The 26,950-nt window shown below is 41.8% G+C and overlaps 1 protein-coding gene across 7 annotated transcripts in view; it reads left to right on the forward strand.

Annotated features, from left to right (window-relative positions):
• The window catches only part of NFIA (nuclear factor I A), a 437,679-nt gene that overhangs the window by 344,099 nt on the left and 66,630 nt on the right, over positions 1–26,950 (forward strand). For all 7 annotated transcript variants that reach the window (XM_045028576.1, XM_045028578.1, XM_045028580.1 and 4 more), the window contains 2 exons: positions 7,383–7,500; positions 10,564–10,691. In XM_045028576.1, the coding sequence (XP_044884511.1) occupies positions 7,383–7,500; positions 10,564–10,691 (246 nt within the window). The remainder of the gene's footprint in view (positions 1–7,382; positions 7,501–10,563; positions 10,692–26,950) is intronic.

Below are 26,950 nucleotides of genomic sequence, written 5' to 3' on the forward strand. Positions count from 1 at the left end.
CTGAACAAGAATTATAGACCCTCTTGGTGACAGGTACACCTGTAGCTTTCTTCTGTTCCACAGCAACGGGCTTTACCACTGAATCACGAGCCTGCTGCTCAATCTTCTAGAGGCTGGGTAAATAGGAAAAACAAACCATGAGAAAGAAAGCAGGGGTGCTTGGGCATAGGAGGTGAGATTGGGAGGTACTGGCAGGCTGGGAGCTTAGGGGCATGAAAAAGGCTACTACAAAGATGTTGCCAATTTTAAGACACTAAACATGGAATCCCCCATCATTGGAGGTTTTTCAGAACAGGTTAGATAAACACCTGTCAGGGATGATCTAGCCTCAGTGCAGGGGGCTGGACTACATGACCTCTCAAGGTCCCTTCCAGCCCTACATTTCTGTGACTCTGTGGATGCTAAAACTAGGTCTGAGGTCGTTCTCCACTCATTGTCCAATGTGAGTAGGCCAGATCAGATCCCCAATATTCCTGTATTGTGGTTGGGGAAAATCAGCATTGACCCACATACCTCAGACTCTGCTGGGACCTCTCCATAGAGAAATTCATCCATGACTGGGAAGGGTTGGGCTGAGGGTTAAAGGCAGGAGTGTCAGAGCAGATGCACGTTATCGTTCCTCAAGCCTGAGGCTACATTTAACCATCCGTTGGCCCCTTCAGCACTGGGGAAACTCCCCCTAAAGAATGTCCTAGGGACAGTGGTGAAGGGAAGCCATACAAGTGTGGCTCCAGTGCACCTCTGTTTACTCCTGTGTTGCTGGTGAGAGCCACAGGGGGCCCTAAGCTCCTGTAGACCCCAGACAATGTGCAGGATTTGTTGATTGAACAGCCAGCTGTTGCACAAGTGAAACAAACCCCTCACTTCCAACCATCCTTTATGAGGAGGTCCTCAGAGGTGTCTAACTTCCATTGAAATCCATAGAAGCTAGGCGCCTAAATACCTTTGAGGATTTGGACCTAAATTCAGTCCCCAGCTCATGTGTGCAGAGGTCCCCAGGGCAGTAGAATATGCCTGCTGTGAAAGGGTGGCAAGATGTGGGAGTGCAGAATTTGTTCACCCCATTTGGCACAAAGTCCTGCTCCATGGGATATCCCTGTTCAGCAGGACCCTGGAAGTGCGAATGGGAGACATTGACAGGCTGGGAGCTTGGGGCCAGGGAAGGGACATGGAGAGGAGGCTAATGCAGCCATTAGATTTGAGTAACCTGCATATGCTCCTGATCTGGATTCCTTCCTGTGTGGATATTCCCCACAGACAGCTGAAATATACAGGCTGAGTTGTGAAGGAAGGATTTGGGGCTTAATGAGCAGTCCCTAAAAGCAGATCAAATTTGCGCATGTTTCGCACTGCATTGTTGGCTGAAATTATATAATTCCCGGTGCTGATGTACGAAGCACCCTGCCTGCTCACTGGACTGAGAATGCCACACTTAAAGTTGTAAAATGCTAGTTCAGTTTTTCATGGAGTTGGTGGGATGATTTTTAACCCTTTTAATATGCCAATTAAACCACACACACACACACACACACACACACTTCTGTGTTAGACACTTTAGATCCCATGAAAGGATTAAGTAAATTCCACAGGCTGTGAATGATTTTATGGTCATGGAATTTTGAAAAGGCAGGGATCCTGGAATAATGCAGTTTAAGAGTGGACACTTAGGGTGGGAGACTTCCAAGCAGTCATTCTTTGTGATTCGGGATTGCTGTAGCAGTGCTTCAGTGTCTACTGAAACCAGCTGCAGAATTCTCTTTACTCTTGCTGCATAGATGGGTGCTGCTGTGGCATAGAATTTCGGGGGCTCTGGCAATGGGAAACTGGAACAGAATGTAAGACGTCTCAGATTGGCATGAAGTGGCACCCTAGTGTTTGAAATGTGCAATAATTCTGTAACTGTATGAAATAATCATTGCTGTTTAAGGCAATAAAAGGGAAATAATCTCTTGTGTGTAGTGTTTGTGTGTGTGACTCCTCACGCTCACCCGAGAGGCTGAATAAAGCTGTTTGTAACATTCCAACTCAGATGATTAGAAGTACTGAAGCAGAATCATCTCGGTTGAAAGACATAGAACTGACACTGTAGTTACTGTGAGAGGAATGTGAAGGAGAAATTAAATTCTTCTTCGAGTGGTTGTTCATGTCCATTCAAAGTAGGTGTAATTCCCCCGAAGATAGAATGGGTATCAATAGCTGTAGTCCAAAGTCCACCAGAGGGGTCTACTTTCTCTGTATGACACAGAGCTTCTTTCGTGACGCCACAAATTGGTTTTGTGGTGGCTGGGCCTTCAGATCCATAACTGCCTGGATCTGCGGGAGATTGCCCTACACTCAGCCGCCTTGCAAAAAAGCAGGAGTTGGTGCTGCTGCAGCTCTGAAACTGCAGAGTGGCTCCACTGCTTTTCTGCAGTCTGGAGGAGAGTGGGAAGGATCCGTAGAACTCCCTAGTGCAGAGCACACTTACTAAGGCTTTTATAGAGCCTGTATGTTTTCTGCTATACTAAGCAATACTGTAGGTGAGATAGTTAGAAGTCAGCAGCATGAAAAATAACATTTAAAAGATAACTCTGTATTCCTTAGCCAAGGACTGCTATCCCAAACATAGCATTTGGGCTTGCGTATATAAGAGAGAGAGAAAAAAAGATGATTATAAAAAATAGACTGCAGGCATCGAATGAACAGTTACCGTGACCTTGCTTTTTGTATGCCATTACACAATTCAATGGCAGTCCACTCAAACCTTGCTCTCGATCAATATCCTATTAAAGCAGCACAAAAAGTCTCCATAAACTTAGTGGTTAGCTATGTTTATAAATGGAACTCAGCATAATTAGATGGTCAATAGCAAGCTGTACTAGTAATTTTAAAATGAACATCACACATTTCATATCAGTTGTATTCGGCAAAACCTCTTTGAACCTAACAATACAGTACATAGGAGACAAAGGTTATGCAACAAATTCGAGCTACCCTTTCCTCGCTGAGTCAGAAAGATCGTATGTTTTCCTCTGGTTGTTAAGCCACAGTATATGAAAAAGTGTATTAGTCAAACGTCATGTTTCTTATAATACGTTTAGCCTTATGTACATTGTCACTTTGCTGCAGTGTCCTGATCCTAGTTTTACCCAAATATCTTTGTAAAAACAAATAAACAAAAAATTAAAAAAGAGAAATTAAATATATCTTAACAACTAAAAGACAGGGCCATTTTTTTAAGGAAGACAAATGCCAGCTTGGCTGCTTTTATGTAGTGGGTTTCCTGTACTCTAGTTCAGTAAATTTCCAAAATAAATATTCAAATTGAATAAAGTCACAGGGTTTTTTGCTAATTTTTCTTGACATTTTGGGTGACTATTTGAGCTAATAAACTGGCATCAGTGGGAGTTTTCCTCAGAGCTGCCCTTTATCCAGAGCAGAGCTACCCTGCAGGTGGTCAAAGAGAAGCAGCTCCTTGCTCGCCTCCCCAGTTTAACATGGAATGATCGGCCTACGATGAGGGTTGTTCCAGTCTTTCAGGCAAACTCTCTCATTCTGCCCCTTCAGAGTGATTGAAATGTATCCTGTGTGCGTAGGAGTTTTGTGATGGAGACCACCCTGTCAGCTGAAATCAGCTGAGGCTGCATCAGTTAGTTCACTTACAGGCGCCACACACATCAATCAAACGACGTTTTAAATGAAAGGCCAGATTTCTATCCAATAAACCATTTTACTCCTCCCTTATCGGGGTCAGAGCTCTGTGTCAAATGACATCTTGATGCAGGCATGTGGGTGGGGTGTGTATTGTGTGGAAGCTCAGTTGAAATTTTCAACCTATATCTCCTGCTTGGGATGTGTTCTTGAGCTATTTTGGTGTCATTTTTCTGAGGAGCATCTCTTAGGCAGAGAAAGCAGCATATTTTCAGTGTGGCTGGTATAGTCTTAACATTCAATTTATGTATACTTCGGTGTAATAAAGGACTGGCTTTGTATTATAGAACAGAATAATCTCCACACCTATGCTAATGCTCTGGACGATGCCAAAGCATGTTCTTGGGACACTAGGTGCAGGTGAGGAGGGTGATCATATGTTGGATGATCATATGCTAAAATGAGGAAACTCAATTTAGATCACTTTAATCCTTCTGTTTGCTCTCTGGTGCTGGAATGTTGATGGGGAATCCTGCAGACAGGACTACAGACAGGACAGAATCCCACAGTGTGACTCTGTCTTTCCATCAGTATTCAGGGCTAATAAAAGAGGGAAAGTCTATTCAGGCAGCGTGAGGGGCCATTCGGAGCAGGTAAGGTTTTGCATGGCTGGGCTAGATGAAGTTTATGCTCCTTTGCAACATGTTGTGTTGCAAAACAGAAAAGTAAATATAAGGTCCAAATAGAACTCAACAGGGTTCCCTCAGCCAAAGTCCAATGTAAAGTGTTATGAAGTGTGACTCGATTCAGCCAAGTCTATAACAGTGATATAAAGCATGAGTCACTTCAACCAAATTCCAGAGAGGAAGAGACCGATTCCCCCTACCCAGAGAAAGAGAGTTAACCCCTTCCCTGCCAGCCTCTGGATGGGGACTATACACTGTCATTTTCCTCACTTTGTCTACAGTAAAATGTTGTTTGAAGAGCAAAGTAACTGGGAAAAGAAAACATAGATACCCCTTATTGAAAGATAACTTCCTAATACACAGAATATGATTCCAGAACAATTCCCCTTTATGGAAAGTTTACCCCTATAGCATTACTAAGTGTAGTGACCTTGGTCTGTCTCTGCTATGAATGTCATTGTTAGAACTGCCATAGGCCTTTTAAATAAGCAACTGCCATGAAGCCTTTAAATGCCTTTAATACTCAACTGCTTTAATAAATGTTCTGTCCTTTGACCATTTTATTGTTTAAGAGGAATGGATCTTGTCTTTTTACCCTTCATCCTGCATCCTCTCAGCTCAGCTCCTTGAGTACTTCAGGGTGTCCGAGGACCTGGTAGGAAAACCCCAATACTGTTAAATATGGAGAAAGCTAGAGGTTACCTAGTTAACCCTTTCTGTCTTGTGGTTAGTTTTTATGTTACTAGCTTTATCCCCATCCCACTCCACATATTTTCAGGCTGTGTTCACCATGTTGAGAAGTGGAAGTATATTTTAGTTTCACATAAGGCAAATTCAAGAATTTGGCCAGTAATGCCCTAGATTTTGGGGGGTGATGAACAGGAGCAGAGTCAGTTTATGAACACAAAATTTTCCTCCATCTCTGTCTGAAATAACACTGCTTAGTAAAACTTACAATAGCTGGGAAAATCATTGCCCCTTGGAAAGAAATGGTGCTTTAATTTAGTGCCTGCCTTTTTATGTGCCTGTTTGGAAAATATTACTATTAACCTCTAAGTTAGGCTTTGTTAGGTCTGGGGTGCAGGGGAATTGATCAACAAAGGGGTTTACAGAGCACAAATCTGCTTGGCAAAGGAGTTGCTGAAAACTGTGGAGTAGATGCTGCAGAGAGTACCTTTATGATTGATTTCCATTCACGTCAGACTGACTGCAGTGTGGTCATTTTTCTAACCCATAACTGCTCACACTGCAGCAGTCTGCTATCTGCAGGGTGTCTGAATTATAGCAGTCCATGCCCATGTTACCTTTTACACAAATTACTTACACTGGTTTCTTTTTCCATGCAAATTTGTCAGTTTTACAGCCTCTTGTAGCTGCTGTCAGGAAACTCTAGCAGAAAGCACAATTTAATAAAATGAGTTAGTTTTACTTATTTAATTTTTCTTAAAAAAAAACACCTGCCCTCTCATACAACTAGTGCACAGGAAACATATTTTAGTTAAAGGAAGACAACAAAGGAGTTTCGTGTTCTTGCCATAAATTGCTTCCCAAATTAATCCCTTTTAATGATCATTCCAGATTTTCTCAAGTTTTAATAGCATTGTGTGCTTTCCACCCCATCCTTTTAAAATCTGTTGCTTGCTGACCATGCTAGCAGTGCTTGTTCCCTAAAACTTGGGGTGAAATCCTGACTCTATTGAAATCAAAGGCAGAACTCTCAGTGGCTTCATTTGGACCCATATTTCACCCTTGGTATGCTAGGTTATTGGTGCAAGATACCTGAACCATCCAATCTTGATTTCCTCACTGATGCCCACCAGAATGAAATATTTCAACTGGGCTCAGTTCCTCCCCGGTAGGAGCAAGCACAGGTCTATTGATTTCAGTACAGTTGTTCCAACTGACACAAGAGTAAATTTGGCTCAGTATCATTGTGTGGCACCAGGAAAATCCCTGTGAATCAGAGTTTTCACATAATATATCCTGTGCCAAACAGATATATCTTGGGCAACGGGGTAATTTTCATCAGATTGTGGAATGGGACAGACAATCAATCATGGTCCATAAAGCAGAATGTCCTATAAAGGTCAGGGCACTGGAATGGTGACAGTGGGAATGGTATCGTATCACATGCAGTTGATTTCATTGAGGAAGACCTTGCTGGCTCAGTTTTATATTCGGTTACAACATTCGTTCCATATTGCTCAACACATGTGCGTTCAAAGCCCTATCTATGCCTGTAAACTTTTGGAAAAGGAACTCTCATAATACCTTAGTGTAAAACCAGTACTCTAGGCAAATATATTAGAGTCAGGTGAGTCATAGCAGTGGTAGTCTTTACAGAAAACCATGCATGCTGGTGGGAATAAAGAATAACAGAAAACAGTTGTTGGATAATAATATAATGAGGCAAATTGTCTCTGGCCCCCGCACAGGTGCACAGAGGCAGAGAGGAACACAAGGAATCTCAGCCCCTGGCATACTTCCCGCAGGGGCATTGGACAGTCATAGCTCCTATGCTCCGGGGGTATAGAGACTGTAGCCTCTATGTACATCTGGGTGCACACAGCATTCCCAAAGCTCTTGGGAAGAGGTGGCACCAGTGCCCCTTCCCTGTCTACAGAAGCTCACAGACTGGGCCAGGCGTACACGGGATGGTGCAACACGTCCACCACTCAGGCTGCACCTATTAACGAAGGAAGTTTCAAGAGATGTTATTAAGAAGATTACAATATGGCAGCAGTTTCTTAAAGGAATCTAAGATTCTTGCTGCAAATGATTAGAACGGACGGTACAGAAAAGACTGACCTGAAAAGAAAATAAGAACGTCTTTATGATATCATATCGTTATTATTATGTATTTGTATTATCGTCGTACTTAGGAGCCCTAGCTGGGGACCTGGACTGCATTATACAAACAGACCAAAAAAGACACTCCTTGCCCCAGAGGGAATCGTATAGTGGTAAAATGTTCCTCATTACCGTGTCAGTTCACTTTGGGTGTTGATATATAATCGAGTCCTTATTTACATGACTTACTGAGTTGAATTTCTTTTGTTTCCCTAGCACCAATAGCTGCAGGAACAGGCCCAAATTTCTCCCTCTCAGATTTGGAAAGTTCTTCATACTATAGCATGAGCCCAGGAGCAATGAGGAGGTCTTTACCTAGCACATCCTCTACCAGGTAATTTGATATGTGTATGCTATTGGGTTACTTGTGAAACCCAGATTATGATTAATGCTCATATGGAAGTTATTGTTTAGTATTTACATTGTTTGATGTGTTCTGGTGGGGACAGGACGGTGAGTCTTTTCAGAATCACAAATTTGAGTGTCTGTCTCAATCTATATTAAAGCTCTCTACTTAAAGTCCAGCTTTGAAAAAAGCTGCAGAGACACACACAGGCCCTGATTCTTTTCTCATGTACATTGTTTAGAATCGGGGTAATTCCATTGAAATCAGTGGAGTTACACTGGTATAAGGAGAATCAGGATCATAATGAAACATAATGTCCTCCTATGATAATGTCACTGAGTATTTTTCATGGAGATATTTCTTGTAGGTATCATAGTTTGCATTGCATTGAAGGAAAAGAGACCGGACACCAGACTTCAGATAAAATGTATATGTATGGTGTATACATAAAAGTGTTAGCTGTGAAACTAACATAGTGCTGAAGATCTGGCCTTTAATCCATTCATATTTTGGTGTGGCTTTAAGAATTTTGTGATTTAATTAAGCAACTGAATTTTTGATGGAGGCTACTATCAAGTCCGATTGCATATCTTAGATGCAAACTAGCAGACAAGGATATTCTTTACTCTGTCTTTTTATTTTAACCATCCATGAGATTGAATTTATAAATCAGCCTAGTCACCATTGCCATCTTGAACACTGTTAAGGAACCAGATTGATTTTTGTTTGTCCGCCAGCCAAAATGATCGGTTATTTCGAAGACATGACAAGAAATTCTAACTTCAGCCTGGAGTTCTTTTAGGGTCTGATCTCAGTCTGCAGCGCCACCAGCTTTGCAAAAAGCAAGCACACCATAAAAAAAAAAAAATCTTTTCACTGTAGCTGTTTTTATTTTCTACAAAAGTATGTAGAGTCTCCTAGCAATAACTTTTAGCTTATAGTTCACAGTGATTGAAAGAACATTCTGTACACATGAGCTCAGTCAGCATTCTGAAGCTTAGCAAATACGGTTCCCATTACATGTGGCAGTAATCAATTTAAAACTTTGTGCTGTTAGTTTTTTCACATGTGTTTGGCATACTATATGTGCAGTGCTCATCATTAGAATCACTCCCAGCAAGAATTTTGTTGTGACTCCAGGAGTGAAAAAGGCAGGTTATTAGTGTTACTTAAAAGCTCAGTTGTCACTCTTCTATTCTTCTGCAAATAGCTAGCACTGATAAGGAGCTAATTATAAACATCACCAGTAGTTTATAACTTGGTAAAACTTTTGTTTTTCTCTCATTAGGTTGTTCCCAGTTAGAAAAAAAAATATTCCTTAAATACACAGACTCAGCAGCACTATCAGACAGTAATTGTATTGTACACAGAGAATTTCCCCTACCGACAAATACTGATTCTTTAAAATAAGTTATGGCAGAACCTGCATTCCATACATACCATAAAACATTGTCTCCCTTCAGCTTTGCATACAGAACTCCCAAATCCTGCAGCTCTTACTCAGGCAGAAATTAAAGTGAGTCTTGCCTGAGTAAAGGCTGGAAGATTTAGCTCAATGGGAATTATGCCAATGGAATGTTTTATATCCATCCAGTACATCCTTGATACACAAAGGCATCTATGCTTGTTTACTCTATTACTCATTTAGGCAGGTAGGGCTTTTCTTGAATCCCTTACACGCTGCTGGCGGAAATGACCTCACAGAATAAAGAGTTGGCAATAGACATAAGATCTGGAAAAATGTGTTAGGACAAATTGACAATAATATCCTAGAGCATTCTGTACATCTCATTATTCCAAACTTAGCCAAGATTGTAGGCCCTTGGCACTGGAATTCATTCCCCCACCGCTCTGCCACACTTTGAGTCAGTTGACCTTCAGAGCACAGTGTAAGGGTTCTCCCTTCTCTCAGCCTTTTGCCTGGGTTGGATTTTGGAGGAGGTATTGTATATGGTGAGTGTTGTGTGGGAGTCTTTCAATGTTGACATTAGTCAGCAAGATTTTGTTCTTTTTTTTTTTTTTAAATGTGTGGCAGCATCCAGAGACTATGTCCTACATCAGGCATTGAACAAATTAGGTACAGGGTAAAATTTTTATACTTGTTTAAAATAACCTGGGGCAATATAAAACTGAAATATCTTTTCCATCTTTTGCCATCTCTCATGTGTTTATTATTGTAGGGTTGCCATAAATCTGGGATTGCTGCCACTGAATTTTTCTTTAGGACAGGGCCGGCTCCAGGCACCAGCTGAGCAAGCAGGTGCTTGGGGCGGCCAAGGAGAAGGGGCGGCACATCCGGCTCTTCGGTGGCAATTCAGCAGTGGGTCCCTTGGTCCCGCTTGGAGGGAAGGACCTGCCACCGAATTGCCACCGAAGAAGAAAGCGGCACAGTGGAGCTGCCGCTGATCGCGGCTTTTTTTTTTTGCTTTTTTTTTTTTCCGCCACTTGGGGCAGCAAAAACCCTGGAACTGGCCCTGCTTTAGGAAAAGAAAGCATTGAAAATATAAAAAATGCATACAAAGGGGGTATATAGAATTCACAATAAGATAAACAGAAGACAAGGTAGTTTAAATGAGGGTCTACCTGTCAGTACCATAGCTGGTGACAGAGTAAGTTAATGGTACAAAACCCACTGAAGTCAATGGGAATCTTTCTGTTGACTTCAGCGTGCTTTACATAAGGTCCTAGCCTTACACCTGTGAAAATCTAAATTTTAAAATAGCTTTGGTTCCAGTTTGGAATGAGTTTGGTGATCTCAGCTTAGTCTTTATTGGAGGTTGTTCTGTGTCACAATATCAGCATGGAGCTTGGCACGGTTCAGAAAGGCATAAGGCAGCCTCAAGTCTGATAAAAGTAGATCAGGACTGAGGAAAATTGATTCAGCTTTGTGGAGAAGAGTGAAGAGAATGGGAATCTCTCCCGAGTCAATGCCGTCAATGTCACTAAACTTAACCCAGTTGGTCTCTTCCCGTGCTACCGAGAAATATACCAATAGAGAAATACTTTTGTATCCTTTCAGCATATACAGTATTGTATGTTTTGCTGTTTCAGCTCTACAAAACGCCTCAAATCTGTGGAGGATGAAATGGACAGTCCTGGTGAAGAGCCATTTTATACAAGCCAAGGCCGCTCTCCAGGAAGTGGCAGTCAGTCAAGTGGATGGCATGAAGTGGAGCCAGGTAAGCCACGGCTTTCAGGAGTCAGAGGAAATTTTCTCGTTTTTCAGTTTTGTTATCATAAGAGAATATCATATAGAAAGGCTATAAATAAAACCCCTATGATTTGGGCTGAAATGATCAATCTAGTGAAAATATTGCAATAGTTTGATTGCTCCAGCAGGGCTGCTGAGAGCGGGTTCGGGCCCCAGTGAAAAAAAATTTGGGGGCCCCCCAGCAAGGGCGGACTGGCTAAACAGGGCCGACGAAGCTGGGCCCCGGGCCCCCTTCCGGACCGGTGGGCCCCGGTAATTTGTACCGGCTTCCCCCCCCCTCGTCGGCCCTGCGCAGCTGCAAATGTTTTCGTAGTGTGTCACTTTTGTATTTGGGCCAAGCATCTAAAGTATTTGAATAATGCAGCAAAAGATATGCTCTCCTTCTCTGTCAAATTGTCCATATCCAATCTTGGAATATCATTGATAACAGCTTGGCAAAACACCGCACCTGTCCCAGCTGTGGACCACATTTCATTCTGTTGTAAAATGGCATTGTTTATATATGTGTGTGTATATATATATATATATATTTGTTAAAAAAAAATACCTCTATAAGATGGAAAGACTTTTGAAGGGTTATATAACATTTGTTTACTCTGCAGTGGGTTTTTAAGAGACTTGGTATGAGTTGCTGTTGTATTCATCCATAATCGTGTGAAGTTTGATAGGAGACTCCATGCGGAAATACGTATCATTGGATGTTGGAGTTAAGAACTTTAAGGGGGAAGCCAGGCCTTTTCCTGATGAATTTTCCTTGGCTTGTGTTATTTACTTAATGTCTCTTGATCACCTAGCTTGGTATCATTTGGGTACTTAATAGTAATGAAAACATTTTCCTGGCATGATGGCAATTAGTAGGCAAAATAATGCCACAGAGCTCTGTTCTAGATAGGGATTTTATTGCTAATTATTATTAATACTAATTTATTGAATATCAACAAAGTGTTTTTGTCTTCCAACATTTTACCAAGTTATCAAGATATGGTCCTAATGAATTAGTCCTTTGCGTATTATATATTTTAATATAATTTTACATAGATTTAAAATAATAAAGATGTCTAACCAATGGTTTGGGCACCCTAATATAATTAATGATACAGCTGTACAATTATATTATACCTTAGCACCATTAAAATCAGTTCTGCAGGAACTTGGCTGGCCAGCCAGCCACCTACTACCTTCATCATCTCTGAAGCATATCCACAGCCTTCTCCAGAAGCACATCAAACAGATGTCTTTTGCAGCATGCCTGGAAAGCCACCAAATTTAGCTATTTCAGACTGGGGGAGGGGGAGAGAGCAAGTTTCAGAGTCTCAGAGCTGACAGAATGTCCTGCCAACAGCCCCCTCCTCTTTTATAATGAGCTGGATCCAGTCTGAGTGCTACTGCTGACCACAGCTGTGGCAGTATAGCATGGAGAGAAAGGCAGTCCCTCAGGTAGGCCAGCTCCAAGCCATGTAGGGTTTTATAGATCATAACCAACACCTTAAAATCCATTCAGAGACACATGGGCAGCCAGCACAGATCCTGGATCACTCTGGTCAGGTGCCCCCAGTGAAATGTCCTGTTCAGTAAGCAAGCCACTGCATTCTGCACCAGCTTCGGTCTCCAAATAGTTTTAAGGTGTAGCCCCCTGTAGAGTGCATTGCCGTAGTCTGATCTTGAGGTGACAGAAAGCACAGAAACAGTGGCAAGGTATGTGTCTGAAAGGACTGCAACCTCCTAGCTAGACGCAAACTGGGTCACTGCTGTAACATGATCGTCAAACAGCATAGTTCCAAATGAGAGAAGATAGTGACAAACAGTTGGGAGTTATCAGCATGCTGAAAACACTGAACCCCATGTCCCCTTACAAATGTTCCTAGTGACCTTTTATGCATGTTGAACAAGAGAGATGACAGAATGCCACCCTGCAGCACCCCACAGAGCTCCACGGGAAGAGGAGCAATTGTCCACAGCTACCTGCTGAGAGAAGAGAACAAAACATTGAAAAGTGGCCTGGTCCATTCCCAACAGGTTCTCAGGCAAGTCAGCAGCATTTCGTGATCAACCATATTAAAGGCAGCTGATAGATCTAATAATACCAGCATGGAGTCCTGGTTTTCATCCGCCGCCAGGAAGAGATCACTGACCAATGCATCAGGACAGTCTTTGTGTCATAGCCAGGTCAATACCCAGATTGACATGGGTCAAGGAGATCACAGGCATCTAGACACGGTGATAATTGTCCTGTCACAACCTTCCCACAATCCTACCTAAAAAGGGAAGATGTGATACTTGTTGATAATTAGCAAGATTGTCAGCACCCTGTGATGACTTCTTGAGCAAAGGCTGCACTCCTATTTCCTCCAAAACAATAGGCAGCCTGCGCCCTCTAAAAGAGGTGCTGACAGTGTCCACAAATAAGGAGACCAGCACTTCCCCACTGGCCTTCTCCAGCAAAGAAGGATGTGAATCCAGAGGACAGGTTACAGTACAAAGGTCTCCCAACATTTCCAGTACCTCAGGGAGTATCACTGGCTGAAACTCCAGCAAAGAAGAGAAGGCCTTTGTTCCCTCAAGACCAGGCTCAATCACCACAGAAGCAAACAGCCCATCCGTAATCTGATCAGTCTTGTCTGCAGAATAACAAACAATTTCCTCACAACAGGAGGGACTCAGACCAGCTAGGAGCTGAAACCATCCAGATGTACCAGACTCTCTGTCACCCAGATCAAATCTGCTGTCTGAGATGTTGCGGATACTGTGGAGGAGAAAAATAATTGTCACTTTGCCTCCTGCGCAGCAATAGCATAGGAGTTAAAAAGAAATATTAACGCTACAGCTGGTCAGCCTCAGCACAAGATTTCCACCACTGGTTCTCTAGCCATCTCCCTCTCGCTTCATTTGTTTCAGACCAGCCATAAACCAGGCTGACCTCTGAGCATGAAGCCAGCAAAGAGAGCCACCTCTTCAATAGTGGAGGACAAAAAACTATAATCATGTCCTACAAACGCATCAAAAGAGTGGTCTGTCAGCAGAACAAGAGTCACCATCAGAGCTCTGGATAACAGAAAGCAACAGTTTACATCATATTTTGTTTTAATATATAATATATAGTAAGTCGCATGTGGCTCTGAAATCAACATTTGGTCCTTCAGGTTTGACATGGATGCTTTCATCTCAACCACTACTGAATGCTTTATGAGTCTCCAACAGGGCAACTGCCTAGAAAATGTCTTGGCCCACCGAAAAATACAGAAATGGGATCAACATCCTTTATTACTTTGTATATTGCCAGAGTATTGCTCCTGAAAGAATAGTAACCTTGCCCTGTTTCATTGTTGCCTTGCCCTGTTTCAGTTACATCCTTTCTGCTCTCTATATTGTCCAAATAAGACCCTTACTGTTTATTTAATCCCACAAATGACATTAAAAAAATTCTACATTTGTAACATATAATAATCACTTTGGGTTCTAATGTTTAATTCGTCTGATTGACATATGCAAAGGGAGCTTAAACACTGAAACCATCTTAATAGTTGATGTAGCCCATCAAAGCCCAGAGCAATTATACTGTATACAGTGGTAAAATAGGTTTACAACAGAGCCCGTTGCTACTGTGAATATTTCGGATGCTATTAACTCAGGCTGGTCACTGTTGAGGGTTTAGCCTGTGTTGTCAGATGGTAGCATAGGAGTGATTTGTTCAGCAAGATTTTCTTACATCCCATCAAAACCTGTCCTATTGGATGATCTGTCCATGATCAACATGGGAACATGTTGATTACTTCCCTTGAGGAAAGGGGAGAGTTGGATAGCTGTCCCTGAACGTGCCTTTGGGGAAAAGACAGGTGTTGAAGACAGCAGCCACCAGCAGCCACACCCAGTTCCCCAGAGGACCCACCATAAAAGGTAATACAGCCCCAGACTGAACAAGAAGACCCATCTAGGCGCAGCTTCTTATCCTGTATCTAGGAGTAGAAGGAGCCTGCATGTATGTGCAGATTCTGGGGGAATCTGCATGTGTTTGGGCATTTGATTAGTTTTGAGGAGAAGGGAGCAGTCCATGAGAAAGATTTGGGGGATGCAAAGCATGAAAGAGAGAGAGAGAGAGACAGTGTATGTTTGTGTGATCTGGTGCGTGGAGAGAAAGAGCTTTTGGCGGGGGAGGCAGAAGACGAAGAATGAGAGATTTCACGGAGATTTGGAATGGGGGTCACGAGAGAGGGAAGAAATGATAGTGAGAGGATTGAAACCTGGAAGGAGGAAGAGAACACAATGTGGAAAAAGAAAGATGGGGGGGGAAAGGAGAGAACAGTTATTACATCATATAGAAAACATGATAGTGAAAAAAGACAGAGGCAAAGATAATGAGATATGTATGAGAAGAAAGGAAACATAGTGTAGTCAGCAGAGAAAGAAAAGAACAAATACAACGGTGAGAAAGTAAATGGTTAAAAGTTTTTACTTGGAAAGGGGAGATTCAAAAGGATGCAATAAATAACTAAATTAACAACGTTTCTGAAAGCAGTGCATGCTGGGGACAAAAGTTTGCCATGGGCTAGCCATGGCTGGCCATCCTGCCTCTCTCCCCATTTGCTCTTTTTATATTGGTGCTGTTTGTGGTCCCTGCTGACTTGTTTTTCTGTGGTTGGACCTGTGAGTGGGTCCACTGAGGGTCAGCTGTGGACTCAAGGGGTGCCTGAAAAATGGCTGGAGATCAGAACAGCCTTGCTCCCACCTTGCAGAAAGCAGCACAAAGCTACTCAGAGACTGATACTCCAGACTATGGGGAGTGATAGTACTCCCTGCTTTCCAAAGGCTTTGGATGACTTCATCTAAGCTCTGTGCAACCCACCAGCCACATGTATTGCCCATCCACAATCCCTCTCCCTGCACTCCTGCTTTAAAGGGCTGCACTGGTTCTCAGCTCCTTGACAAGTAAGTTGTGTGCGGAGCTCTGGACACAGGGTCTGCACCCGCCACGCGTTGGCAGCATGGCATTTCCATTGCATTCTGGTCTGCGTGCACCCAAGGAAAGGTCCAGAGCACAGAGCACTCTGTGTATTACATCTGGGGTACTTTTCACAAACAAGTGTATGGTGCTTTATTTATGCTTCAGACATGGCAGCCAAAGCAAAAACCAACATTAATTCCACGTTCCTTGTAGTGTACTCGTCGAGTCTCACATCCATTTGCCTGCACTTGAATGCTTCTGGGGAGCTCTGAGGCCTAAAAAGACTGGAGTCTGCCAGAAAAGATGAATTTCCTTTCACAACAGGAAGGCTTGGGAAGTAAAACAAAGCAGACATGTAGTAAATTACTTCTGGTTTTCAAATACCTTTTGCAGTATTCTACTTAACATTACTTTATCTCAGCACTTTCAGTACATAACTCTTGTTAACTGAGAAGAAAGGCAAGAGAGACGATAAAGATGATAGGTAAGAAAACCAGGGAATAGCAAACTGTCTTTGGACTTGGGTACAGGCGTTGGCTTTTGTTCAGTTCTGTTTCAGCTGTATTTTGTAAACTGGTTTAAAGGCATAATTCCTAGTAAATGCTTGCAGCTTCTGTTTTTGGTTCCATCCTGATCAAAATGCACCCTGTAAGGCTGAAACACATACAACCGTATTCCACTTGTGCATTTTTCTAGTGCGTTCTCTAATGCAATACAGATGTGACATCCACTGTACCTTATCAGGCATTTTTGTGGTGTGCTTTACTGTATATTAGCAATTTCAGTTTCAGATTTCTCAGTCCAGTTTCTTGTATTTATAGACTGGGGGTGGGAATGCTGATTAAAGTGTAATCCTCACAGTATTCTAATAATCAACCTTGCTGGCACGGGGAAGAGCAACCTGCACCTTCCTGTGTCAGTCTGGTCCTTGTTTTCCCCACAAGGGCATTGACTCCAAGGGAGTAAGGATGTTTGCACTGCCTGAAATCCTTTGGGGTTCTGATGGGGAGAATGCAGTTTTAAGTTCCACAGGGGATGCACTGGATCAACCCGAAATCTCTCTTCAAACAGCACATGTTGGCCCTGTGTTCTACTTCCCTCCTGTTGAAAGGATGTTTGTGCTGTTTTGTGTCACTGCAGCCCATTCTCCTTCTCTCCCCCAGTGGTTTTTCTGCCACCAGGGACTCTGTGCAAAGGCCTCAAATGTGAGACAGAGCAAGGTATTGGATTGCAGACCAAATTGCATTGGGATTCATTCAGTGCAAAGCAGCACCAACACAGTATTAGAGCATAATGTTTTTATTGCATGAGTGAAATGTATATTGTACAGTTATAATACCTCATGGAATTAAACCATTACATAAGCCCATAATAAATGACAACACCCATGCTAGATCACATTAGTTCTTCTTCAAGTGCTCATCCACATATATTCCACTCTTATTAGTCAGAAATGAATTGAGGACTTCATCCTTGCCTAGTGGGTAGCAGAGTAGGCATATGTCCTGGTAGCTTTCTCCCTCACCCCCATGCTCTTTTCCATATAACAGTCCACCATGACCCCATTGAAACCCTTGGAGTTTATGCACCAGCTCCTAAAAGGAAAGGTAAGAACCCAGGAGACAGACTGTCATCAAGTTCCTTTTACCGCCAGAGAGCCTCAGTGCCTCCAAGAAGGAGGCTGTGTGCTTCTGCCTCTGCAACATTCTCCTCCCACACTACAGCTCCATCAAAATGGTTGAGAGTTGCTCCGTAAACAATGCATTCTCCCTACCATTTGGGAATCGCCTTCATTTTTTCCAGGAGTCATGGAACCTAAGAACATCCAACCCCTAGGTTTCAGAGATAGTCTCAGTCAGATATTCTCTGCATTTGTGCAGTATTCCTACTTCCCACCCCCTTTCCTTGTCACTTTTCAGGGACCCCTCAGGAGGTGGAGTAACTTCTGTCTCTCAGCACAAGAGAAGAAGTTTTTCTGCAGTTTAGGGGGAAGAGTTTTTATTCTGGTTACTTCCTAAAATCACAGAAGGTCTCAATACCTTCTTCTATTTCCACTTCAGAATGGTAACTCTAGCTTCTATAATTCCATCACTAGATCTATAGGACTGTTTTCTGACTCTCAGTCTGGAAGATGCCAGCTTCCACATCTCCATACAGCGGGCACACAAAAAGTACCTAAAGTTTTAGGCTCATAGCCTGTGTTGCTTTCCTACCAATGATCAAAGGACTGACAATTCACATTATGACTGACAGTGGTCATATTTTTTACAAGTAGGCAGGGGAGGAGCCCAATTGTCTCCTTTATGTTGGGAAGCAGTTCAGTGATAAAACTGGTTCGTTCAGGATCATGTATTTCCCATAGAACTACATCTCCCAGGTCTGCGGATGGTTCTAGTGGACCCTTTGACCAGACAATTTTTGTCATACCAGGAGTATGGTCAAGAATTGCGTTGTCAGATGCATCTTCCTCAAGTAGGATCATCCATCAATATTTGCAAACCCAAGGCATTTCTCAAATTCTACTTTAAAAAAGGAGGTGTAAGCCCATGATCATTGTTGGATGCATTCCTCACTCAGTGGTCCCCAGGGATGAGCTGTGTTTACCCTCCAATCCCTCTGACTTCCAGTATGCTCAGAAAGTTCAGACAGGACATTCACAGTCATCATGATAGCGCCTGCCTGGCTAAGGTGATTTTGGTACCCAGATCAGTCGCTCCTATCAGTGTGTCCACCAAAACCCTTGCTTCTTCTACCAGACTTAATATCTCAGGACAGTAGGATTATTTTACATCCGAATTCAGTCTCCCTCTACCTGGCAGCTTGAAATATTAGATGTCAGACCCAGAAAGTTCATGTTCCTCAGATATCCAGATCATTTTCATTCAAAGTAAAAGAATTCCGCCAAGCTAACTTGGGCTGCTAAGTGGAAGACATTTGGGATTTGGTGTAAGCAACAACAATTACAACATAGTGACTCCCAGATCCCTGCTAATTTGGATTATTTGTGCTCTCTCTAGAATTCTAATTATGCCTAGTAAAGTACACCTGGCAGACATATCTGCATATCACGCTCCCCACTCCATCCTCATTTGAAGCTACACATTTCTCCCTGACTGTAGTTACATTTCTTAAGGGCCTCATGCACATTTTTCCATCAGTCAAGGAAACTCCTCCTTCTTAATGTGCTCCTGGCAAGTTTAATGGGCCTCCCATTGGAACCTCTGGCAATCTGTGCCCTGTTGCACCTATCTTCTACTTTTAATGGCAATCACAACAGAAAGGAAAACATCCTTTAAATGGCAATCACATCTGCCAGAAGAATTGGGGAAATGCAAGCTCTCATGGCAGACCCTCCCTATATAGTATTCCGTAAGGATAAAGTATTACTCATCCCATACCAAGCTCTTGCCTAAGGTACTCATGGATTTCCACTTCAACCAAACAATTCATTTACCAGTATTTTTCCTTAAGCCATGTTAAGCACTCTTTACATGTTCTCAGAGCCTGATCCTTTATTTTAAAAGGATCAGACCCTCCAGAGTTTTCTCAAGGCCATTTGTAGCATTTGCTGACAGAATGAAAGGTCAAGCGATATCAGCACAGAGACTATTCAAGTGAATATCGGGATGTTTTAGCTAGTTTAGATCTCCCAGCTCGGTTTAGGGCTCATTCCACTAGAGCTCAAGCAGCTTCTGCAGATTCCATCTCAGACATGCTGTTTTTATTTTTTACTAAGCATTATCCCCTCATGGAAGCATCGAGGTATGAAGCTTCTTTTTTCAGAGCTGTGCTGCAATCTGTGTTGAAGTAGACACCTTCACATCAGGTTTTCTTCTTCTTCAACACTTAGCCAGACAGTCGGCCATAGCAATCGTTCACCATTTGATCCATTCCTGCGCAACCGCAAAGGCTTGATGGCTTGAGAGTCCAACATTGGAACAGACTTGATGAACCCAGTCTGCCTCTGGGCCGCCTCCACCCACAACAGGTCACCACTTGTAAATAACTAAGAGTAGAATATATATGAATAAGTACTCAAAGATGAAAGAAAAGTTACTTACTTTACTTTAACTGGAATTCTTCAAGATGTGTTGTCCATATATATTCCATGACCTGCCCTCCTTTCCCTCTACTATGGAATCCTATAACATCTGGATTTTACAGTGGCGAAGGAACTGAATGGCTGTTGGACCCACACTGCCCTTTATACCCATGGTACAGAATATGATGACATTCAGGGTGCATGCATGGCCCCAATGCACACCACTGGCCAACAGATCGCAATCTTGAATGCATAGGGCACGTGCATACCAAGAGTGGAATACATATGAACATAATGAAGAACTCCAATTTCCGTAAGGTAAATAATTTTTCTTTCCTAAATGGTTTTTGCTTTCATATCGTTTGGATCCGAATGCCTCCTTATCCTTGCTGTTTGCATAACAGTATCCCAATACAAGCTGCCCAACGGCTTTCAAGAATGTAAGATTTTTCTTTACTTCTAAGAGCAATACTACTTATCAACTTTTTTCTAAAATACCATATCAGCAGTCTACAGTTCCTGCTGCTATAAGTTTAATGTGTTTGTAGGAGCACTTAGCATCAAGTCTTTTATATCACAATCTATTACTCACAGGTGCTACATGATACAGGATTCTGTTAGCACTTTATAGATCTTTTATCAGATAAGTATATGTGTTTCTGTGCCAGGCAATCAGAATGAAACTTCTGCATGACTAGTGAGTTACTAACTGACACAAGTTAAAAAAAAATACCACCTTTCCACACCTGTTCTTTTATGGATAAGTTAGAGTCTGATTGGCTGAGGCCAACAAAAGATCCAGAACTAAACGAAAGCCAGTAAAAATGCAGCATGGAAATATTGATGCTTTGAGCATCAATACTTTTCAGTAACATTCATCAGGTAAAATATTGAACTTGTTTGCTATTAGAAACAGTAGTTGTGACAGTGAATTATCACTGGATCAACGTCTCAGCTTTTCTCCTGCAATGTATGTAGCAAGAGTCCATTATCCTATGGCCACATTCCATTCAGTTGGAATTATCCCTCCAGAATCATGGCAGTTAGAGATGGAAAAACTTGTTGGATCATCGAGTCCACCTCTTTGCAGTACAGTAATATTTTTAATGAATTCCTGAGTTTATATTTAAGAGTTGTAAATTACTGGGTTTCCATATCTCCCCAAGGAATGTTGTCAACCTGTGTCGGGTGATATTCAGTCTACATATGGCCTGGTCAGTTTTAATAATAATGCTCTTATATGGAAATGTCCATCTATAGATCTCATAGCGCTTACCCGCCCTTTGTTAATTCACGTCAGAGAGGTACTCAGTTCAGCATGAGCCAAGAAAGGTCAATCAGTGAAGTGCTGTAGCTCTGCTTTTTACATCTAACTCCAAAATGTATGGGGTGCGTCATTTCAAACATGGGTTCATTTGAGAGTGGCCAACCTATGTATAAATCCCAGGATAAGATTACAGTGGGAATGATTCTGGTAAGGGGGTTGCACCTCAGATTTCCAATGTAAACTGAGTTCCTGACTGGCCTGGTGTTTGGGTCATTCAGACATATTATGCTGGGTGATTTCATCATCCATGTGGACAATAGATCTCATGGGCACCGTGACAGCCATAGGACTATCTGAGATGCCTTCTGGCTCTAAACGCAAGTGGCATATTCCAAGTCTTGTTTTCAGATGGGTTTGTGGAAAATTATACCTTAATCAGGGTTAAATCATTACCTCCTCCAGAATGAAAACAAGACTCACCTTTGCACCCATCTTGGTGCAGGACCTGTGTGCTATAAATCCATTCTCAGCAGTCTGTGGACCAAATTAGGCTTTAGATTTCTTTAAGGGCTGAGTTTTATTCTGCCACCCGCTTCTGTTTAACAGATGTTGGGGAGATAGTGAATGGTTTGGGCTGCAATTCCATTACAGCCCCAAGACTCCTTATTATCAGAACAGGAGGCCGTTGAGAAAGGGGCATGAAAAAGCATCACCACTAGGCAAAAGCACCCTCTTCCCTCTGAATTTAGCTGAACATTTGTGGTCATTTCTTGCTGATTCAGAACTTGTCACTGATGTCGCTGCTTTGTGAACTCCAAATTAGATCGCTGCAGTGCATCTGCCCTTGAAGACCATTTGAAAACTACAGCTTGTGTAGAATGTGACTGATTGCGTAGTCTTGACAGCTGGGTTGCACCAGTCTTTGGGTCTGAATGGGTAGGAGACAGAGGCAGTGTGTTTTCTACTATGGAATGCTGGTCCGAAAGAGTTCAGGTATCCTGGCCCATCAGGGCATGGGGAAGTATTAGAAGACATCTGTGCAATTTTGTGAAAGAAGCTCATCACAAAACAGATGTAGGGCTATCCTGGGTAAATAGATTACCCCTCCCCCCAAAAGAGAAAAATGACACATTTTACAAAATGCAGCTGTGTAAATATTGTGTGGGGGCAGGGAAGAGTTGGAGAGGTGTAACACACACCCTTTCTTTTTTTTGCTGAAGTTCTGCGCTGTGCACTGTTTATTACCATTACCAGGACAACCATCACTATATTGCATAGCACACAGTGCAGCTACTGTATCCCATACACAGACTTTCATCTTTTTTTTTTAAAGAGGGAAAAACAAGCCTTATTTTAAAGTAAACATGTTTTCAAAATAAAAATGTGCAAGGGGGTGGGGGGAACAGAGAGGGAAGGATACCAGAATGGGAAGAGAAAGCATCTCCCTTTTTTTCTTCTCTGAGCACTCTATTGGTTCCTCCTATGCTGTTTATGTATGAAACAAACCCTGACCTTTTAAATTAATCAATCCAGGTGCCTATTGCTCTTTTTCTTTTTGTCAGCTCTCAATGCACTTACAACCGATACAATTCATCCACATATGCTCAAATCTTCATATACATACACATCAACTCATAGCCCTAAATGCTGCCCAGCCCACCTGGTTGATGGGCTTTTGGCCATGGTGATCTAAGAGCAATAGGAAAGGAATGAATCCTCCCTATCAACCTGGCAGCTTAGTATGGAGTAGCTGCACAGCTGCCTACTGCCATTGGAATAGTATACCGGCTGTAGTAGCAGCCAGGCACAATTGCACCCCTACCTGGGGGTTTAAGCCTGGGCACCCGTGCAAGTCCTGGAATGCCAAGTGTCCCTCTTCAGCCATTTCACTGTATTTAGGACTTTCTGTCACAAGAGCAGGGGAGGCAGCATTTAGCCTTTAAACACTCTTCATTTTCTTTTGTCCTGTAGCGTCATGCAAACTCACAATGCAACATGGGTGTGTTAGACACTGATCTGCAGCACATAGCTGTTGGAATGTTATTGCAATAGCAGTGGTACCTCTGTCGTACAATACAGAGAAGATTCAGTGCACCCACAGCTTCTATTGACTTCAGAGGGAGTTATGGGTGCTCAGCAGCTCTGGAAATCACACCTTTTTTTATATATAATGAAAATAGCACTTCTCTTCTTCTGTTACACCAAACCACTTGCCATATTTTTAGTGTGACACACCAAAAAACATGCCATCAGAGGCCCTTGTTGCTCAGAAGCTGTAATTATTTAACAAATTAAAAGCCCATTTTCTTCCCTCAGATACATGCACATAGCATTCAGTTACTGCACACACATACCAGAACACTGGAAACCCACCCAAATCAGACTGAACCTGAAATCCTTACTCACAAGAATAGCACCACTGAAGTCAGTGGGACTACTCATGTGAGTAAGGGTTGCAGGTGGAGAGCAATCTGGAGAGTAATGACATTTTATTTTAAAAGTAAGGAGCTCTTGCAACCAATGGACATTTTGAAAAATTATATATGTATAGATTACCTTTTATTTATACTCCATATAAAACATCCTGTTCTAAGTGCACATTTGTCTATAGCAGATTGTAATTGTATCATTAATGCATTACCCTGCTCTGAACAGAAGAGAAGTATTTTAGATGTAGTACAAATTTAACCCTATCCTGGGTCTTGCCTTAATTCTTAACTTAAAGAACAACAAACAAAATACAAACATCATCCTAAGCTTTCACCTAAACATGGCTGTTCGGAGATGTGCAAGTGGTAGGTTTGTGGTGCTTTCTCTTTCTCTGTCTCTGTCCTTAGTTCTCCCTTCTTCAGAGACACATCACAGCCTTTTAGATTGAGAACTAACTGGGCACAGCTGATCTAAACTTCCTAGGACTTAGTGAATGTACTTCTGAATCTCAATACAGAGTTCAGACATCGGCCGTCAAGATGACTCATTTGGAAGCATCCTGCTTCTTTGTGCAAAGTCCTGGATTCTGCCACCCTGTTTGTATGGTATTTTGAGAATTAAAAAAAATATATTTTTCAAAAATTCCAGCTGAAACTTCTTGTGCAAGTTCTCAACCGAGCAGTGAAGTTTATGCAAAGTTTTAAATAAATTTCTTGGCCTGTGAAAAGAAACCCATCATCTTGAAATCTAATAATTGGGGGGAATGAGGGGGAGTTAGGAGTTTAAAGTAGTCTTAAGTACTGCACATGCCTGAGTCCCTCTGCCACAGATGTGATTTTACAATATCACTTTCCTACTTTTAAAGTGTTTTTCTCTATGTCGCTATGTGAAAGTCGCATATGAACCAAAAGTAGCACTGACTCTACAGGCTAAACAGTGACATTGACTGTATACAAAGTGCTGTTTTAATGCACAAAGTAAATAAACTGAAAAGACTGAGAAAATATTTTTTCTCTCGTCTCTTTCAGCTGCTGTAATCTTAGGTGTATTACTTGTAAAAACTAGTAGGTTAAAAAAAACCAGACATGCTTTTCAGATTGACTGCATCACTTTAAAAATGGTTAAGAATTGATTTGCCAGACTCTTGGGGAAATGCTGTAATGTTTTTGGCTGTATCCTACTTTCTGCTGCCAACTAAAAGTACCATCTGGTGTGTTTGGGGCCCTACCCTGTCTCAGGTGCTTCCAAAATTCTCCCCAACTAGTGGATCATTTCATTGGGCTGCTGTGCCTGCTGCAGCATGTGTCGTAGGCTGGGAATCCTACTGCTTCTGTTTTCTGCCATCTTTTTAACTGTGGTGTATATGTTTGGGCACAGATCTTACTGCCTCTCTTGAGGACATTTGCATCATTGTCAGCTGCACGTATTAAATTGATATGCAGAGCTCACAAACATGTATTCCATCTTTTGTCCCTTTGTTTGTACAATTGTTCCAGTTTTAATTCTTCTTTGACACCTGGAATATCACAAAGCTGTTGATAATCTGCTGGCTACTGAGGAAAATGACATTGATAGAAGGATAGTGTGTGTCAAACTAGTATCTAGACAATTGCAGGCATACCACATGCTCTCATAGCTCTAGGAATCCTAAATCCATTGCTAATCTGGAGTGCCAAATGTGGCAGTGTGCTGCACTGTCATTCCCTCACTAGAGCAGACAGCAGTCACTGATAATTGATTAGAAAAAAGGATTGTTTACTTCTACGGTATGCTATATTGGGTTGTCTGATGCAAGTCAGTATTTAGTACATGCTTGCTGCCATTTTGTGAGGAAGGAAGGGGCTGTAACAAAATGGCGTCTACAGTTAACTCCTTATTTCTAAATGAACTAGTGCCCCAGTGTACACTTTTCTATATAGGCATAAGAATATTCAGGGGAACTAAACTCAGGAACCATTATTTTGATGTGATCATATTTGAAGATTTGAGGTGCTTTGACACATATTCAGTTATAGGGTATATTGTCCTGTTTTTAAAATGATCTGTACCATATGTCGCTGACTTAATTTTCTTGTCCATTTCAATCTGTGTTCCAAAGAATGCTGAGACCATAATTTAGTAGATACCAAGTAGCTATTATATATTGGTAGACTGTTACATCATGGCTCTTTCTTGTTTGTAAGATTATATTGTTCACTATATAAACCTTTCTCACTATTTACATTCTTCTAGAAGTTTGTGGTTCCTTGTATGTAGTAGCATGAGTATCAAGAGTCGATAACACGATTCTCTGTATTTGAAAGATTTGGGAGATGGCTGTGGATAGTTTTCAGTAAAAAAAAAACCTGAATGGTTCTGTTAGGTATTAAAAGTTCCAAAAGCTGCGCTGAAGTGAAAAGGAAGCACCACAGGATGACATTTTTATTTATTTGTGCCAAGTTAGAATGTGTGTGAGTGGAGTGAAAATTTTAAAAGCTGTAATCCAGCTCTTTTAGCAGAGAGAGAGAAAAATATGCAGAATATGTTGCTTAGAGTATTAGATAAGCTACAGTGTGTTAATCAAACATTTTCATGATATGAGGGCAGTTAAGAAAACAGTACAATTTTTACTAATTGCGCTCGTAAGTAAATGGATCTATCATTACATTGTCATGAAGAGTGACACTGAGCAGAAACACCCTGCTAATCCCTAGAAGATAAGTATTTAACGTAATTAGACAGACACTGTCTCCTTTGTTGAATGTAGCATTAATCATCACGAAAAGTCCAACTTTATCCAAGATGGTTTTTCTGATATGTCATTGTGTTAGATAGCTTCTTACGCTATTTTGTGAAGAAATGACGACTACAGCTGCATAGTTTTCCCTGATTAGGTCTCTTGCTATTTGATGAGCCTACATGTATATTCTTATTGGCAAATGTTACATTATATAACCATTAGTTGTTTCTAGGCCTAGAAAGCTACACATATTTGAGCTATTGAACTATTTAACATATTCAGCCTAAGGAATATCAAAGAAGCCTTTACTGTGTTCTGTCTGACAGGTTGATGTATCTTCGACTCTTCATAAATGGTATTACAATACTGTTGTAGAATAAACAAAAAGTTTCTTGCCTTGAATTGTAGCTCATAACATCACACAAAAGAGAGCCTCTTTCTATGAAAAATCTCAAAGTTAAAATGATGAAAAATGTTGCCACCTTCCAGAATTTGTCGGCACTACATTCCCCTCCTCCCCCCATTGCTTGTAATTTCTGCTGTGAAATGCTGTCTTGTTATGAACTGGTATCAACTTGGATCAGTGCACAGCTGTATCTTCCCACCTTCTCAGTGGCTCAGAAGCCTTTGAAGGGAAAGAATAGGGTTTAGTCAAAGATGACAGCAAGACTTCGCTAAGTAACAGGTGGAGGTCAAGCCGGTTTATTTGTTGGGATGAACAGAGTACAGAGATGAAAAATCAAATGCTTTGCCATAATAAGGTTTAGAAAGAAAATGCTGACTGGTCTCAGCTTTGATTCCAGCTGTCAGGACATTTTCTAGTGTTCATT

This window comes from Mauremys mutica, chromosome 8 (assembly GCF_020497125.1).
Source record: "Mauremys mutica isolate MM-2020 ecotype Southern chromosome 8, ASM2049712v1, whole genome shotgun sequence".
NCBI classification, from domain to species: Eukaryota; Metazoa; Chordata; order Testudines; family Geoemydidae; genus Mauremys; species Mauremys mutica.